Raw genomic sequence first — 19,003 nt, 5'->3', positions numbered from 1 at the left:
TGAGGACTTCGGAGTGCTAAGTACCATACGTTTCTATTAAATGGGGATTAGTCTCTTAGCCCTTTAAAGACACTTTACCTGGACTCTAGTGGTTTTGAACTTTATTTGCACTTTATCTTTGAGAACTGTTGCCATGTTACTGCCTCCCCTCCGGCATCTCGCAATGGAGCCGCACCTGTGTGGAATTAAGGACCTGCAACACTAGTTAGTTGAGACTTTGAATTGTGAAACAATTATTGCATCCTCCTTACTTGCAGTTCCGTTGAAGCCCGGCTGGGCTGAAGAGGGAGCCGATAAAGGAGTGAAACATAGATTACTTGGAAACTATTCTGGAGTTGAATAAGGAACTCTAAAATCTCTCACCTGCAGCCTCGCTAGGATCCTGTTTTGCCAACGGGGTGCTGGTCTGGGTTGCCATGAAGGAAGAAAGGATATAAAGATTAGGAGATTCTAGGGGAGGGGGTCTCTGCTGTGATCCGTGTGCAGTCCACCGGCCTAATATTGAGTAGGTCCCCCTTTTGCCACCGAAACAGCCCTGACCCGTCGAGGCATGGACTCCACTAGACCTCTGAAGGTGTGCTGTGGTATCTGGCACCAAGACGTTAGCAGCAGATCCTTTAAGTCCTGTAAGTTGCGAGGTGGGGCCTCCATGGATCGAACTTGTTTGTCCAGCACATTTCAGTTTGTGGTCTGTTATCTTCAGGCACTCGATCCTTTGCTTTATTCAGGGCGCTCTCCCGCAGATTCAGTGAAGTGTGCGCGTTATCAGGAACCCCCGGATTTGAGCCCTGAGAGATTGTTGTTGCAGGTTCAAGTCCTAGCCCGCCTCTGTGCAAAGCTGCTGCTGTTCGTGAGAGATGCTGCTTGTCTGGGCATTGCTCGTCAACTGTGATGCCACATGACAGGTGACAAAGATGGCCGCAGCCAGGAGATCCCAGCCCGCGCTTCCCTTATGTTTGCCAATGTGAAACATCTGGCTTCGCAGCTCAAAGTAGTGTGGTTCCCCTGTAGAGACCCCGGGGCAAATTTGAACGCTCCCCAGATCTCAGCTGTGGTGCTCGACAGTATTACTTGTACTGTAATGGTTTTTAAAAATATATAGATATATTCCTGGCCTGTATGAAGCATTCAGGGTTCTGCAGTGTGTGAAGGTATTTAAAAATATACATGATATTTTTTTAGTTTTAGAATTCAAGTTTAGCCATTGTTTTCTAATTGTGTAAAAGACAGAGAAAGACATTATCATGGTTATGGCTGTAGAAAGGCGATTTCAATCAAACTCACCCCTATACCACCTACTCCTCTATCTAATTGGCTATGCTATAGCAACACTATCTTCAGTTACTTTACCATATTTATACTATGTATTCAGAGTTAAATCATTAATTATCACTATTATGCAAGGACAATGAAATCAATCGATTCCCAAATTAATTTTGTAATCTGTTATATTTTATAGCAGGTGTCACATGTGTCATTTTGAATAATTTAGTTTATTGGTGAAGACCCCATCAACAAAAATGCAAAACTTCAGTTGTCTTAATTGCTACTACAATATCAACTTCAAACCGTCATACTGCAAACATGTGTTTCAGATCACCTGAATCTCAAACACATTCTGTGAAAAACAATTAAAATTGTTTCAGTTTGTTCATTTTTAATTGCGTATTTGGATGGCATTTAAATATAATAAAGAATTAGATTGAGAACATCAGAATATAAGAAGAACATAAGACAGTGTCCAATCGAGAGGAGGCTGTTCGACCATCATGCTCGTTTGGTGTCCATTAATCACTGAGTGATCCAAGGATCCAATCCAGTCTGTTTTTAAATGTTTAAGACTGGCTTGAACTGGTATGTCTGTTAATAATTGCGAACAGCTGGACTAGCACTAGAAATGAGAGGAAGGCATTTGACCTGTACTCGTCTTGGAAGCTGCAGAACTAAATCGTTCTAGAATCGCGGCCAGTCCGTGTTTAAATGATCCCAAGGAGTCGGCTTCAGCACGATGCTTGGCCAGTCTGTGTCCGTCCACCTCAATCTGTGTGAATAAGTGCTTCCTGTTTCCTGTCCTCACCTCAATTAAACCCGGTCTCTCTTTGCGTTCCTCTGTCCTCGTGCCACTGTTCATGTTGAAGTGATGCTCTGGACTCTTATGGTCAAGCCCTGTCTTGATTTTGAAGACCTGAATCAAGTTTCCATGTAATCTTCTCTGTTCGAGCCTAAAAGGACTCTGTTTGTGTGACAGAGATCACCGGTGTAACGTGAGAGCTGTTTAAACGCTCACAGCGGTACCATGCAGGGCTGCCAGGCTGCTGTTCAGGACGCCACACTGGCTGCTCAGGAATGCTGTGGGCCCTTCCTGCCGGGTTTAAAAGAAAATGGGAACATCCTTTTGGCTATATGTTTCAGAAAACAACTAAAATTGGAGTTTTACCTCATTCAGTTTAAATTGAGTCTTTAGTACACTGGCTGAACTTCCATAATGAATGTCGAAAATTAAAGGAGAAAATCTTGCCACTCTTCACAAGCAATATATTGTATTGTATGTTATATATAAATTGTATGGATTAAATCACACCAGATGATTAAGGTTTAATTTGCAAAGCACACTTGGCTCTGGCAGAAAAGAGAAATGCAGAAAGATACTTTATAACAATTCATTAAAACAATGACAAAGACTTTCCAATTACTTTGAAGAAAGGTGAACGAATCTAGCTTAAACTTGGACTCAACTGTCAGTGCTCTCCAATAAAGCACCAATTCCCAGGCCCAACAATGGCTTTGTTTCGTGTAAGTCATGTGATCCCGAAACAAAGGCAACAATTTGAAGAGGGTGAGTTTTATGAAGCAGCTCTTCTGTAGCTGCGGATGGATGTGCCGTTTCAAAATCACAAAGGAAATCGTGTCTGCCATCTTCAACGCACTGGCTGGTGACATGCGATGATGCCAATATTGAAATTATTAGAATCTGTAGGCAGATCACAAGACTCTGGGTAAACGTGAATCATACAAATCAGAAACAAAGGTTGCATGTGTTGACGTGAGTGATGCCAAAGAATTGGAAAGAAAGCCCTGGCTAAGATCTGTTCAAAAATGTTACCCCATTTTCACTCTTCTCTCCCATATTTACATTCATTTCATCATGTATGATTTTCAATGTTTACAGCTCAACGTTTTTTTACAGAACACTTAAGACCATTTTGCTAGAAATAAAACAAAACGTAAGCTTATGTTTGAATTGGCATATTAAATATAAAGTTAGGTCCATAAATATTTGGACAGTGACACAATTATCATCATTTTGTCTCTGTACGCCGCCACAATGGTTTTGAAAGGAAACAAACAAGATGTGCTTAAAGTGTAGATGTTCATCTTTAATTTGAGGGTAGTTACATCCAAATTGCTTGAACGTTGTAGGAATTACACAATTTGTATAGGTGGTCCCCCCAATTGTAGGGTCTCAAAAGTATTTGCACAAACTAATGTAGCCTTTGTTTTAAAAGAGATAATAATAATAATAATAATAATAATAATAATAATAATAATAATAATAATAATAATAATGTGTAAAACAGTTGTGTCAGCACACAAACAGTTAACTGCCTCAGCAACTGGCAGTTCAGGGGCCTTACAAATAAATGCATCTTTTTATTTTTAAAAAAGCAGAAAAGCAAGAGAAGCTTCCAGAGCACACCTAGCACAGACGAGAGTAAGAAACTAGAGCTAAAATACTTAGGTTTATTGTTCCCTAAAATAAAAAGATACATATATATATATATATATATATATATATATATATATATATATATATATATATATATATATATATATATATATATAAATTACTAAAGTTACAGATCATTTTGAAGCAACCGGTGGAACGAGGTGATCGATCCTGGGCGCTGTGAAACGATTTTGTGGTGAGTTATATTATTTTATATATTATTATAATATTGAAACGAAATAAGTTGTAATATGTGTTTACTGTTGTAAAAAAACAACCAGAATTAATTCAAAGTATTGCGGATTGAGTTATTATATTATATTTGATTCATCGTGTGTTTAAGTTTGCATGTGCTTTGAACAAAGGTAGAGAATCCGCCATTTTGTGGTGATTCAATGTGTGTGAAGAAAACCCGCGCTAATGATCTCTCTGGTATACAGATGTTGACAAGCGAGTCTAGAGTTAAGAGGGATCTTTGAAAGGGAGTAAGGAAAATAGTTTTGATTACAAGTAATTAGATTCACGGACGTTTCTTTTATGTTATGATCTGAAAGGGAGACGAGGTGCAGTGTTGTATGGTTTTGCAAAGGGGTGGACAGATCTGTAAAAAGCAATGTCAATCGCTGTGCAACGTGTTAAAATGTAACATTGAAAAGGAATAGGGAAAGCAAATGTTTAATTGTAATGTAAGTTATTTAGACTGCATAGTAATAATGATTCCTGTATGCAGGTTGTTTTTTCGTGTGCTGTTGTGTTGTCTTGTGGAAAGCTCGTCGCACTTCGCTGCGTGTCCGCCATTGCAGCTGGGATTGAACTCGCTGCCATTAGGACGCGCTACGCCGCTCTGCGTGTATCCACACTGCGCATGTGCGCTGCACATACACACTGACAGAGAACCCAGTGACACAGAGTTTATTATCTTGTGTTTTTTCTTTCTCTTTGTTCCTTTTGTATTGGTATGGGAATTAACTGATTGGAAATCATTTCTAAAACTAGACACAACAAAGCCAAGTAAAATACCATTCAGGAAAGTAATAACACTGGTATCTTTTTATTCAGGAGTTACTGTTGCACTATGCCACAACTTGCACAACCAGTCACCTATCAAACCTCAGATTATTGCCAGATTATGATGCGATGAATCCAGATATTCAGGCTATAGGAAGAGGATGGTCCAAGACTCAAACTGTCTGAAAAGATGCGTCTTGAGTAAGCGCCAGAAGGAGGTCAAGGACTCTGCTGTTTTGACTTCGGTGGGAAGGTTGTTCCACCATTTAGGGGCCAGGGATGAGAAGGAGCGGGCATTATGACAATTAATGACATGACAGTTTACTCTCTGTAGGAATTCAATTTGGTTTAATTTATAAAAGGAGCATTTTCTATTAAATTAAGTTTTGATTCCAGTTAAGGATGTTCACTTTGTGCTGTAGCTTTGTAATTGTATAATATTCACATAGTCTGTCAATATGTGAACATTGGATGTGGAAAAATTGGAATAGGGAACATTTTAACTCTGTATTCAGCACTCAACATTTTGTGAAGAAACTAAATTATGTTGAAAACCAAATCAGAGCCAGGAAGACTAAACTAAAAATAAAGGTTAATTTTTTTAAAACAATAAAAAGTAGAGACTTGGGGAAAGGGGTTTGTGTTAGTTCTTGCACAAATGCATTTTAATCAAACATGTTGTGTTATGTTCTTGGGAGACACATTATCTTCCTTAAAACACAGAAGTTACACAAGTTCTTTAACCCATTTAAACATTGGTAGCTTTCTAAACATGAAGCTACAGAGAAACAACATACTACATGCAACTATAACTAAAATAAATGTTTCCTTTGCCTCCTTTCAGCTGTATTTTACCCACTGCGAGAAAAACAGAAGTTTGCACTAGACAAACGTTCATACTGCCTAGGAGATTCACAACATATTTTACAGTGTTTCACATTTTACAATGCGTTCTTACAGTTTATTCAACATTCAATGATTCGTTTAGCAGAATGAATAGACCTTTTTGTTTGTTAAACTATTCCGATCAGTGATATTTCAGTGGAATGTATAGACTTGTTCGTAATGGATATTTTTTGTGAATTTCACAATGGAGTTTTTTTCAGTAGTATTAAACAGGATTCCCCCACTGTCTGAATAAACAGTAAGTGGCAGCGCTCTCAGATGTGTCTTAGAATATAAGGATTGTATTACAGCAAAAAATAAAGCACTTTGTTGTAATGGTCTTTAGAGGGCAGTCTCCTATCAGAAAGACAACAAAAACACTGATGTAGGATCTGTCACTCACAAAGTCAGATCCAGGACAACTCGGGAAGAATGTGATCGACAAGCTTGAATAGCAGTGTTTGTCAGGCAAGCGGTTCACAATGTTTAGATTTGGGAGGAGGCTGTCTCACTGTTGTTGGACCATTGGGAACCCAAGAATATACACCATACAATCAAATAGAGAAACAGAAACAATATATGGTCACAGAATTAATCCAGCTGTGCATTTTCACTCTCCTGTCCAAAGAGTTGAACTATTTTAACCCCAAAACACCCAATACCTTCAATCTGCCCCACATTGCGCTTTTTGGAGTCAAAATGAATTATTCTATGCAATACAAACAAACTCCGATAGATGGTGCTGAAGCCTAGCAGCCTACACTCTGTGCTGAATACGCTGCTGTACTTCAGCATTTCTCAGAGAGGTCCTAACCTGATCTGCTGTGTACGGGCCGGCTCCATCGTGCCTGTCCCATCTAGCACAAGCCTTTAGTAGAAGCCACGCTTATTTAGGGATAGGAGGAACTACGGGAACCTTATTATATTATGGCATATCATGGTATTACATGCTAGATATTATTGTCATGACTTGTTCTATTATACGTTAATCTTGTGGAAAGGAAAAGGGCTGATTATGTATCTCAATAAAGTTAATTGATTATAGAAATAAATGGATGTCCTTGTGGCTGGGGCAGAGTATACAGAAGAGTGGCTTTTCCTCTCAGGGGGCAGACGGACGTGGCTAGATAGGCAGTAGGAACACAGGGCTTTTTCAGGTGTGCCTTAATGATCTATATATTTGCACATAATGTTTGTTCTTTCAGTTTTGGGAAGCCTTTAATAATGTATATTTCTTTTACAAAAGTATTTTGTGACTATGACATTTACTTGCGAATATGTTATTGAGCTGGGGGACTCCCCACACAACTTCCCCAGAGCAGGATCGCTTTATCTCAGCACACCAACACAACAGGCATAAGTAAGAAATAACACCCGTTTATTTTTACAATGCTTTAACACATCACTCAATATGGAGCCCAGGGCAGGAAGTCTGAAGCTGCCACACTTACACAAAGGGGGCACAATAAAAAGAATAACTAGACTTTCCCAGTAGCAAAAGATTAAGAAATCAATTAGAAAAGTATTTAAAATATCAATAAAATATGCCTTTAATATTCGCTGGGCTAAGCTAAAATGAATAAAAAATACTTCTCTTTTTCTTCCCCCCGCGTATCACCCCGTCCAATAATAACTCCGGGAGTTTCATGCAGGGGCTGAACCCGGTCACACTGGGGAGACACAAACACAGACAGGTCAGTAACACTAACAAATTATAAAACTTTGGTCCAGTATTTCTGACTCCAGTAGACTGGCTTCTTCCACAGGTACTACGCAGCAAACAGGTAAGTAAGATGACGTATTTAATGAGAACTTTCTTTCCAGATACACGACGGCAGCAACGTCCAGTGTGCCAGTCCCCGCCCACAGGTAAGTAGTTCAGTGAATTATATATAATACACCGAACTAAAGTCAGGCAGTAGGCTGGACAATAAGCACAAGTGTCCCAACACTGCAGGTGGAAACAAGACAAAAGGGTAATACTGGTGTTGGGACGATTGCTGTAGGGAACTCTGTCCTGTACGCCACTTACATCTACCTGCTCTGGAGGCACGTCGCTCTCTTGATTACCACACTACTGCGGCTTAGACAGCTCTGTGCTGCGCCACAGTAAAGCAATAATGCCAAGCTCTGCTTCCCCGGGTAGACTTTACTGCCCTGCTCTCCACTCCCCCTGCTCTGGCCATGCTGTTTCAATGACCTTGAACAAATGGATGGGATCTGTCGAACAGATCTGTAGATCTGCTGCTATCTGTTTATAAAGCCCTTCAAAGAGAGGCGAATCATTATACAAGTTGGGCTGGTAAAATTAGGCAACCAACCAGGTGGGTTTCTGTCGCAGGCGGTGCTGCCTCGCAAATCACCAAAAACCCACGTGCAAATGTAATTATATACTCAGTGCAACTGCAATAAGGAAACTGAAATCAAAAGTAAACAATTAAGTGAAGAAAAAACATACAATTGAAAGAAAGTATAACAACCAATACTTATAAGAAATGGAAACACACAATGTAATAAGAAGTTTGAAAACCCTGAGTTGTGCCGTCTGTGACACCCACTCCATAACTCCATGAAAAAGTACAGGTCCGAGGACTGAGCCCTGTGGTTCTCTGTAACCTCAGTTCAGTTTGAGTTGTTTTCATTGATCTGTACATATTGGATCTGTTTGACAGATATGATTTAAACCAGGACAGCACATTGTGAGACAGGCCAACAATGTTTTCTAAGTGGTGTATCAAGATTTGGTGGTCAAGCCACATTGAAGTCTAGTAAAATAATAATCATGGTTTGTTTGATACTGCTCAATTTTGTGCTCAGTGATTTTGTTGTTACGATATATGAATAGTATCTCTGTGCCAAGCTTGTTTGGCACAATAAAGCAGGGCTCTGTAACATGACACGTGCTCTTTGTAGCACTGAACATACTGAGTGCTCTCTGACCTTTACTGTTTACTGTGATTTGTGCATATTGTTTTATGCTGTTGCCCTTGTGATATCTTGTTTAAGAGGCACTTTCCATGATGGCTTGCTGTCCTGTCTGGGATGCGCCCAGCCTTGCACCCCATGTCTGCCAGGTTAGTCTTATTTATTATTTTATTGTCCAGGATGTATTTTATTGTATTCACTTGTGTAAATTGGAATTTGTAAAATGTATTATGCTTTGAATTGCTTTGTATTATGTCAATCTGATTTTGTAATGTTTGATGCCTTGTATTGAACTGTATTATTGCACTGGATAAGGGTGTCTGCCAATAAATAATAATAATAATAATAATTATGGAAAGGAACCTACTCCTTCTTCTCCACATCTTCCAGGCGACTATGACCGCAGCCCCCAGCAGGAGCACAAGTCCACATGCTATTAGGAGTCCGAGCAAGATTTGTCCACTGCAATGGCAGGAGAAATAGCGATCAGTGACCTTCTGGATGGGTCTCTATGGGTCATTACTGGGTCTTTGTCACATTTGCTGCAGAAGAAGCTTTCCACATGGCAATTGCCCCCCATGACATATTGTCCCTTTGACAGTTGGTAACTATAACAAAGTGTCGTCCCCATGACAGATTGTCCGCCTTATATCCCCCCACCCCATCTCCCTCCTGTGACATTTTGGAACCATACATATATTTTCCACTGGCTTAGTTATATTCATTTATTTTTCTATCCCGTTATTCCAAGCATACAGCTTTCCATGCTTCTCTGCATCTTCCACAGTTATATATATATTTTGTTCTGACAGATAGGTGTGCAATAGCCCTGCCCCTGAACAGTGAAGACGATTTCACATACCATGAATGAGAACAAACAGAAATATTTGTACCTGCTGGCGTTGTGCTTCTCACCTCCTTCATCTCCGTTGTCTTTATCTTCAGGAGGCAGGCTGGAGGACTGGCCTGTAGGTGGAGCTGTGTGAACAGCTGAAGAGGTTTGCTGTGACGTAGTTGCTGGCGTTGCTGTTGTTTTTGCTGTAATAGAGCGGTTCACAATCTATGTGCAGTGTTTTTCTATGCCTTTCAAAAACATTTTTTAAGATAGCACCACAACGTATACAACCTGAACTTACAAAGATGTGTACTTAAAACATGTAATTTTATGTATAATGGCATTTTACTAAATAATAATTTTACAGAGTTAGAGACCTCACAAATATTTTGAAGCCGAGGTCATTATATCCCCCTACTTGTTTCTTTACAGACCCGCCTGCTGTCCCTGTCCCCTATACTTTGTCCTTGGATCTGGCTCCTTATTTTTTCACACAATAAAACAATGATATTTACATTTCTACACGGGTTTACAGTTTGTGTCTGTCCCAGCTGGGGGTTATTTAGTTTTGTCAGGGCAGGCATTGTGGCTCCTAAGCATCAGTAACAGAGGAGGCGATGATAGAGCCCCCATCACTGGGAACCAAGCAGGAGAAAGTACACAAGAGTCACAGGACATGGAAACACACAAGAGACTGATGCTTGTTGTGTCTTTACTGTATTGGCCACGTGACCTTTGCATTTATACTAGGGCTAGCACCAAATAGTCCAATACTCGACTAATTACAGGTGTTGTTGACCTCAGCACTTGTATTTGACTTACTGGAAATGTCCATTCACACTATTTGCTAAAGTGGCGAATGTTACATCAACATCAAAAGAAGCGCAGATTTCTGTATCCTATCCATTGTTTTGAGCCCAAGTACACAATGCCATCCCGCGTTATCATCTGGAAACAATCCATGCCACTATGACAATGTGAAACCAGCTGCAGAACCTAAAACATGATCTCAGGACATCAGCGATTTCAGATAACAGTCTCAGCCCACTGCAGCTTGTCCACCTTGTTTACTTTAATTAGATGCACGTTTTACACACTTGCACTTCATTTGTGTTCTCCCTCTCCAGTCCACTTTAATTTTAATGGACATTTTAATCTTTGTTAAAAATCCTCACTGCCTCCTCTCGCCTGTACTGCTCACTGGTTCTGTGTATGTCTGTGTTTGTGATTTTATGTATTTTAAACCTTTTAAATTATTTGTATTTCAATTGATAAAACAAAAGAACAGAAAATAAACCGTTTTGGTCTGGCTGCGCCGCTCCACTCCTTCTCATCCCGCAGAAGCCCTGCCGAGGTCCCGGCTGCTACACAGTGCAACTGCACACCGGGGCATTGCTGTTCTGTGTGGTTCATGACAATGCCAGCAAAATAATAGTGTGTTTCTTATACGAGGCTTTGATTTGTTACTCAAGGAAAAAAATAATTTGGTATTTGTTGTATGTATTTTTTTATTTCCCTGGTGAGCTATGTAAATGCACATTAATTGTTTTCTGTAAGGAATGAGCATATTGTTTGAAATAATGATTCTTAATTTTGTTATTTGTTTTTTAAAGTAAATCAATAACGTGAATATGAATAAATAATTATAATCATATGCTAAATAATTCTAAAGACCCCAGTTTAACAGCAATGCATTTGGTTTTCTTTTAACTTATTGCATCTGTTGCTTTTCACTAGGTCCGTGCGGTAGGCCTACTTCAGCGGTTGTTTATACTATGAAGAAGAAATTAATTTGTTATAAAACTACATGATTCCGTTTTCTCCGCTTTAATAATCAAAATGGAAGTAATCGTTTTTGGTAAAGAGATTTTATCTAACATTATAAATCTCCATCCATCAAAGAAATACAAAACAAATTGTGAAATTATGCGTTTTATTTTTTATATATTTTTGTGCTACAATCCCCACTATTCAACTAGTTTGACTGCTTTACCCTCAACTATTCAACTACATAAAGTTAGTAGTCGTTTATACACAAACTAGTTATTATCACTTACTGATGTTCATGCTAAATATTGCTGATCCTTACCTTCAGTGACTTTAAGGTAAACAGGAAGCTGTTGGTCAGATATATCACACCAGTACCAGCCTTGGTCCTCCGGCCGCAGTCCGCTCACAGTCACACTGAAGAGTCCCTCCGCTGTGTGGTCAGTGATCAGGACAGAGCCGTGTCCTGCAGTCCCAGGGCTTCCTGCTGTCTGACAGGAGCTCCAGTCTCCACTCCTGCACCACTGTTTCTGTCTGGACCGGTATGGGTTTCCATATCGACACTGGACACTGACCTCCCCTCCTATCTGTCCTGTTACTGTGGCATTGACCACATACAGCACCCCAGCGTCTGCAGACAGAGACATTAGAGCAGCTTTACAATACAATCATGAAATCATTTTATAGGTAAACTGAAATATGTTTCTATGAATAAAATATGTGGAAAAGGATGAACCATTTTTAAGAAGTTCTACACTCGATTTCACAAGATAAATGTTCAGTTTACTGTTCAAAGTATGGATTCTGTAAACTTCTTACGTGGAGACAGTAGATACTTACTGTAGCGCCGTCTCCTGGCCTGCGGCCGGCATTAGCATATTGGGGCGGATGCATGCTGGGAGTGCCACCCCCATCCTGACCCATTAGTGCACTGTGGACAATAGGGAGGGAGTGACCCATATGTAAATAGTTGTATGTGTGAGGGAGGGTCTGTGTTGTCCTGTTCCCTATTTCACTCTGTGTAAAATGGAGAGGCTGAAAACAGTGCAAATGGTGAAGGGTGCCCTGGATGGAGGCAGGGGGGTCCCGGACGTTGTGTGGCTTATTAAGGCACATCCAGGCTGCTGGCAAGAAAGTGAGTTTCATTAACCGCTTTTATTTTGCCAGCAGCCTGAGACCATTTGGCCTCTGCGCCATGGACAGCAGGCCGCACTCGTGGGATCCCCTGCCGTTCTACAGGGCGCTCCGAGCCTCCACAAAGTCGCGCTGGTCGAATAGAAGATTTCCCTCCCGAAACCTGACGGTTTATCTGGGCTAACGCTACGCACGATTGCCTTCTCAAACACACAGAAAGATGTCTCCCCATCCGAGTGTTCATGCACAAAAGGGGCCTGGCCCTTTTTGACACCTGCCCCTACAAGGATTGCCTGGGAAGGGAGACAGAGGCTCATATCTTTAGGGATTGACCCTCCGCTTGCAGAGTCTGGCTCCTGTTTTTCCCGTTCCTCCACAGGTTTGCCGTTCTTGTGCGGGCGACCGCCCAGCGAATCCTTTATGGACCAGCCAAGGGAATTACATCTCCAACCTTGAGGTGCTGGTGGCATGTCGTCTGTGCAGTGAAACAGGCCCTGTGGGAGGGACGGAACATCTGTCTGTTCAACAAGCAGGAGATGGACCGAAAGTCATCGCGCGGGAGGGGCATGGTCCTATTTAGGGACTAAGTCAATCTGGAGGTCCATCAGAGGGGCAAGGAGGAAGCCTTCAAGAACTGGCACATTCACGATCTGGGGGAGCTCAGAATCCCATGATGGGACCCACCTCCGGGGACGGCCATCTCCCCCTGCTGGAGCCCGAGTCCGAGATCTTTTATTCTTTACTGATTAATGATTGTTTTTAAAAAATGATTTTTAATTGTTTTTAATGAAATGTGTTGATTTTAAAAGCTTGTTTGTTTTTGATTGTTTGGTTGTTTTGGTTTGTTTCTTTGTCAAATGCATTGACTGTTATGATTTTAATTTTAAATGCATCAGATTTTGTTTTTGTTTTTATTTTATTGTTTTAATTGTTTTTTGATTTATCTGGTGCATTTTCAGTTAATTCCAATGCATTTGACTCTTTTGGCAGTTTGCCATTTATTCACAAGTTTATTGTTTAATTGATTTAATGCACAAGTATAGAGTTCATGTATATTTTGCTTTATTTTAAATCACGTTAAGATTTTTAAAAGTTTTAAGTGATTTTAGTATTTCATCATAAGTATTACAATTTTGTACGTTTTAAATTCTGCAAATGTAAAATACATATTTTAAATAAACAGTATTCACTGTTTCATTCTGTGTGGACCCTGAACCCTCTGTACTGTGAACAGTAATTCAGCAATTATGTACAAAGCGAGTCTGGTCTTATGCCCTTTGTTTACCGCAGTAGCAGCGGCCTCCAGCTCTACTAGCACCACTAGGAGCGGGGCCACAGCTCTACATATACAGAACACATACAGCATGGGGCAACGGGATTTGGCCTGGGACAACCGTGGTCGGCCTGGTGGTGACCCGGCGGAGGTCAGTGGGGGGGCGCGCTGCTGTCTGGGAGCCTGCCCTCTTGTTCCCCAGCTCTGCCTGTGAGGCGCGTCGGGGGGGTGGAATCTTTGCCAGCTGTCTGGAGTGATCTCTCTCTCCCGAGCTGCTGCCTGGACCCACACCGAGGCACACCAGCAGCTGTGACGTTTTTACAACAAGTGGAGCGCCTAGCGGGACTGGCCGCTGAAACCCGGCAATGATACTCAGACAGCAAGGGGGCAACTGCACCGGGACGCTGGGTGGAACCAAGGGACACGTCACCGGGCCGGGCCACAGCACCGACGCAGGAGATCCAGAGGAACGACGCTGAACAAATGCTGTGGAGAAAAAATACCTAAAAGGCAAAAACCAACACAGCGACTAGTTTTACAGTTAATATATGTACCTAAATACATATATTAAAAGTGTAAGTCTTTTGTGTTTAAAACCAAAAGTGAGCATGGACAGCACAGGACGGTCTAGTTAAATTAATAACTGTAGAAATACACAAAGACTACAATAATTGACTCCCCCAATCATGGCACGACCCGTGATCCCGCGCTGGGCCAACCCCTGACCCCTGGAACTAACTAAGCCCAGTTACATAAACATACAGGAAGTAACACAAGTATACCCCAATGACCCCCCCAGATCGCTACAATATGTTCAATACATCTATTTTTTTTAATCCACAAGTTGCAGTTTTAGTGTTATTTAAACACCAGTTTGTCAGATAATAAAACTGCCCCCAAAAATATGATATCAATTTTTCTTCAACACATATAAAATCTGTTAGTGTCGTAATTTAGTTTGTCTAAACATGATCAATTATGCAGACAATTACAGTTTGTCTGCTTTCAAATGAAAGGCCCCACATACTTACATCCTGTATAATGCAATGGCTGTACATACACAGCATTAAACTATAATAACCCATTATAACCCCAGTTCCCTAAAAGAAAGACAGCCAGGAGCCTTTTCACAGACATCGGGGGCGGGTCTTCCTCCTGCCAGCTGGGCCCCTATTGGGCAGCTTTGGTACATGTTTTCACTGATTGGCAGGTCAGAAGGCTCTTCCCATTCGGTAATGGCCTTCTTTCCATTTGAAAGAGAACTAATGGTTTACAAATGCAGTAAACCATTTGATTTACACAAGTTTAAACTGTCATGGTATTTTTTTAATTAGTATTGTTGAGAGAAAATTTACTGTAGTTAAGTTACAATAGTTAACTATTTGAAAACCTTATATTTACAATAGATTTACTTATAACTGTTTTTTTTTACTTAGTTTACACAAAGTTTGCAGATGCATTTCAAATACCTTGTAAAAAATGTTTAAATACTATTAAAATTAAGCTTTAAAACTAATAATAATAATAATAATAGTAATAATAATAATAATAATAATAATAATAATAATAATAATAATAATAATATATAGTTTGTGTACCAATACAATGTTTTAACCATGCTTACATGCATATTACTTATTAAGAAAACTTTGTTTCCTGAAGTTTACACATTATTTGCTAAACTGTGTACAGATATACATGAAGAGCTACAAGGTAAGCAGATCTTTGTAAACTCTGTGCAAAAAGCAGTTTCACTGTGTAAATTTAGTACACTTGTAGGTTCCTGTAGTTTACAAAGAGTTTGCAGGTTTTGTAAGCAATTTCATGCAGTGATATGTGGACACTGTCAGAACACAATTACTCAAAGTTGCTCAGAAAAGGCTGGGTTTTTTACAAATGCTAATAACTCCTTCATTTTCTATCCCAATTTCACCCAATCACTTCTACATGTTCCAACTTGAGTGGCATTTCAACACATTTCAGCAAAAAAACTCCAAAAGACTATAATGGAGATTGAAATTTGTTTGGGAATAAAGTATGATAGTGTTGTAATTCTATTTGTCGAATCATAATCAACCATACAGAACATTATTCTACAGTCTGTCTGCTTCAGTGTATATATCTTAATTATTTGCTCATTTGCACTGTCCATTTGCATTTCCCTGTATTTATGTGATTTTGTTGAGTTTCTTATATATATTTATTGTTGTATATTGAGTTTAATATTATTGCATCTCACTGCCATTGTGGATGTGACAAATAAACTTTGATGTTTTAACTAAGTGAGTGGAAGATGATTTTAAGGTCTTACCTGCAGTAACTGTGATTTGCAGCTCTGCTCTGTCATCACGTGTCCTGGGCCCCTCTGTCTCCACAGCACAATAGTAATCGCCTGTGTCCCCCGTCTCCAGTCCCCTCATGGTCACAGTGAAGACCCCCTGGGCTGGATCGTCAGAGATGGACACTTTATCACTGTCTGTGATTGGAGAGTCAGTCCTTATAAGAGTTTTCAATTTGCCCCACTTATCGTAAAAGCCCCAGGTTTTCACACGGCTTTTGTATTTGTCCTCGTAGAGACAAGGGATGGTGACTGATGCTCCTGTCCGGACGATGGTGTGTCTCAGTGTTGACACGGCATCAGCACCTGCAACAGCAGCGCGACGGGAAAGGATTAAAACCTGACCATGTGTTTTATATAGAACCACAGAATACATACAGATACAGGAGGACTATGATATTTTCAGAACTTGCTTTATTGTCACCATTTGAAGAACGGAATTTTACATTTCTAGAGTTTTAAAGCTGAATCTGTTTCTCTGTTACTCTTTGGACCTGGCAAGGGCTGACACAGCCTCTCAACAGTACAGATTCTTTCTATCATTTCACATATATCTCTTATCTCTAAGGCTCTGGATTCTGTTGTTGCCCTGCATCTTGTTGTTTAACAAAACATGCTGAGTCAGCATCCTTGACCAAGAGGTTATTCATTCATAAAGTCTATGTCAGGGGTCTCAAACTCAATTCCTGGAGGGCCGTGTGTATGATGCTGGTTTTCATTCCAACCGAGTCCTCAATTACTTAATTTGTCAAATTAATTTTTCAATTATATTAAAAAAAAAAAAAATGTGGAAGGTATTTTAGAGTTGATGGTCTTAAAAGTGCATTTGATTCAAGGTACAGTTGCTTATAACATTTCCAGAGGCCTGGATAGGTGTTTAAATGTATCTAGCTAATTAAAACAATTAGAGCAATTAAGTCATTGACAAGTCTGTTGGAACGAAAACCAGTGTCATACACACGGCCCTCCCGGGATTGAGTTTGAGACCACTGGTCTATGTAGTAGTAGTTGAAATGTCTCTTGTTAATTAGAATATTGTAAACCACCTTCCTCTACTTGGCTAATATAACTACTAATTCATTAAATAATCCAACATGTGTGATTACTGTTTTAGTTTTTATTATAAAAGCACGCCAGTTGCCCAAAGCTTTAGTTTTAGTTTAAATAATAAAGCAGACCCATTAAAGTTATGTCTGAATTATAACACAAAAGCTTTAGTTTTAGTTTAAATAAAAAAGATAATCTGTCTCCCATCTTGGCTGGAATACACGGTTCTCGTGATCAATTGTTATTTTGTCAGAAGTCATTGTATCCCGGCTGCTCTACTCCTGGCTACAGTACTTGTGTCAGGATTAAAAGTGCTTTTAATATCATTATTAGCCTAATGCTTCTCAAGCGAGCGCCCTCTAGTGGTTGACTGTAGTAATGAACTGAGCGAGCAATTATTGCATTGAACTGCGTTTGCTGCTGCCTGTCTGCTGGGAGGATGAAGCGCAACTCCACCTCAATCAGGCTGTCCAAAATATTTCAGAGTTGCCCATCCCTGATTTAAAATATGACATATAATCAAATATGTTTTACTCTGCTGAAAATACATGTTGATGTTATTTTCTGAAATATATTTTCAACATATAATACAAGGATTACAGACTATATTTATATCATATATTCAAATGCATTTAAGGGCAGGCACTCGTACTGCATGTGAGAACAGAAACACAGCTATTTCTGTATTTGGTCTAAGCATGTGGTTATGCAAGACATACAATACAATTGAGCAAATAAACTTTTCGCAAGTTTGGAAAATGTATAAAGCATTCTCTCACATTTTATTTTGTTTTAGTTTCTTTCTGTTTGAGTTTTGTAAAATGGACAAAGTTTCAGAAATTGTGTTTTAGAAATCGTGAAAAACTGTAGTACACGAATGATCTGTTATCCAATTCGGATTCCTGTAATAAAATGTAATTACAGTAACAAATATGGTCTATTACGACTGAAATATTGTAATTACATTGCAAATGGTAAAGTTTAAGTTAGTCTATTGTACATGTGCAGCTAATTTGTAAATACAATATTTGACATTTATGTCTTTTGCTGTAATTGTATTATACATCACAATAGAAAAAGAACCAACAAATAAAATACGAACACAATAGACATTGGATTTATACTCTTACATACAATGTTGCCATGCTGAATCATATGTAACAATGTGCTGTTTCGATATTTGTGTTCACTAGGTGTGTTGGGAATTTTTTGGTTTGCATGAGCAAGCTGTGTGAGGCTCTATCTGGAAAGAGAAACTGGCTTAAAATGACAAATTGTACTGAACACACAGAATGAGTAACAGTCAGCTCAGTTTCTGCAACACGTGTTGGGAGCTCATTGCACAGATACTCAAATTACTGCAAAAGAGCCAAACTATTCCTCACAGTTCAAGAATGTTCTGGTTTCCACCGATCTCAGTTTTCTACAAGGCTGTTTACTTGCTTTAGTCCTTTCACTCCAGGGCCGGATTAAATCAAGACTGTGACCCCCCGCTATAGAAACTGCACAGCTGTGCTCAGTTGCGGCTGCACTGTCAGTAAGATGACACTTTCTTCTATCAGAAATGTCTCCGCTATGATGTGCAGGTGTGTAGTCTGCCATTAGCTCTGATTTCATCCGGCAATAGACCTCATGTACAGTTTAAATCCCTCAGCAGACCCCCTGGCTCTACAGATTGCAAATCTGGTAAAAGTACAGAAATACTTGTTTTAACAACCCTAGACCAAGGCAGGGGATAAATCCAGCGTTAAATCTGTGCCTTTCCTTACACTTGTTTCAATAGGAAAAAGGACACTGTCGCAAATGCCCGATTGCACAAGAATAACTGAACAAGAGGCCGTGAAAGAAAGACTGCAGTGAACATTGTGATGTGAAGTGTAAAGTGTAAAGTGAGAAACCCCTGCAAACGGGTCTCCACACACGCAGGAGCGACTGACAGTGTTTTACCTGGGAGTGGAGAGAGGAGCGGCAGCAGCAGGAGCAGAGCAGCAGCCATTGCTGTGAGGACAGCGGCTGCGCAGAGAGGCTGTGAGTCGCTGCCCTGGAGAGACAGCAGCGGCTCTC

General features: G+C 40.0%; 1 protein-coding gene and 1 long non-coding RNA gene across 2 annotated transcripts; both read right to left on the bottom strand.

Moving 5' to 3' along the window:
- Positions 1-6,981: 6,981 nt before the first annotated feature.
- On the bottom strand, positions 6,982-9,000 carry LOC136712435 (uncharacterized). The gene is made up of 2 exons (XR_010804830.1): positions 8,913-9,000; positions 6,982-7,290 (listed from the first exon to the last, which is right to left on the bottom strand). It is a non-coding gene; the product is annotated as an uncharacterized LOC136712435 (long non-coding RNA).
- Positions 9,001-9,317: 317 nt separating this feature from the next.
- On the bottom strand, positions 9,318-19,003 carry LOC136712232 (polymeric immunoglobulin receptor-like). The gene is made up of 6 exons (XM_066688704.1): positions 18,887-19,003; positions 15,794-16,198; positions 13,643-14,040; positions 12,472-12,697; positions 11,470-11,778; positions 9,318-9,583 (listed from the first exon to the last, which is right to left on the bottom strand). Exons 1-6 carry the CDS (start codon positions 18,933-18,935, stop codon positions 9,333-9,335), a joined length of 1,638 nt encoding a protein of 545 aa, XP_066544801.1. The 5' UTR covers positions 18,936-19,003; the 3' UTR covers positions 9,318-9,332.

This window comes from Amia ocellicauda, chromosome 2 (assembly GCF_036373705.1).
Source record: "Amia ocellicauda isolate fAmiCal2 chromosome 2, fAmiCal2.hap1, whole genome shotgun sequence".
Classification (NCBI taxonomy): domain Eukaryota; kingdom Metazoa; phylum Chordata; class Actinopteri; order Amiiformes; family Amiidae; genus Amia; species Amia ocellicauda.
Note: the sequence above shows the minus strand (reverse complement) of the source record. Positions and strands in the feature narration are given on the sequence as shown.

Bases quoted from the DNA above. Each gene is read 5' to 3' on its own strand.
- LOC136712232 (XM_066688704.1), bottom strand. From the start codon at position 18,935: ATGGCTGCTGCTCTGCTCCTGCTGCTGCCGCTCCTCTCTCCACTCCCA. The intron at 14,041-15,793 runs GTGAGATGCAAT...TTTTCTCCACAG, and splicing joins TTGTCACATCCACAATGGCA to CATTTGTTCAGCGTCGTTCC. The intron at 9,584-11,469 runs GTAAGGATCAGC...GCTCTATTACAG, and splicing joins TTACCTTAAAGTCACTGAAG to CAAAAACAACAGCAACGCCA.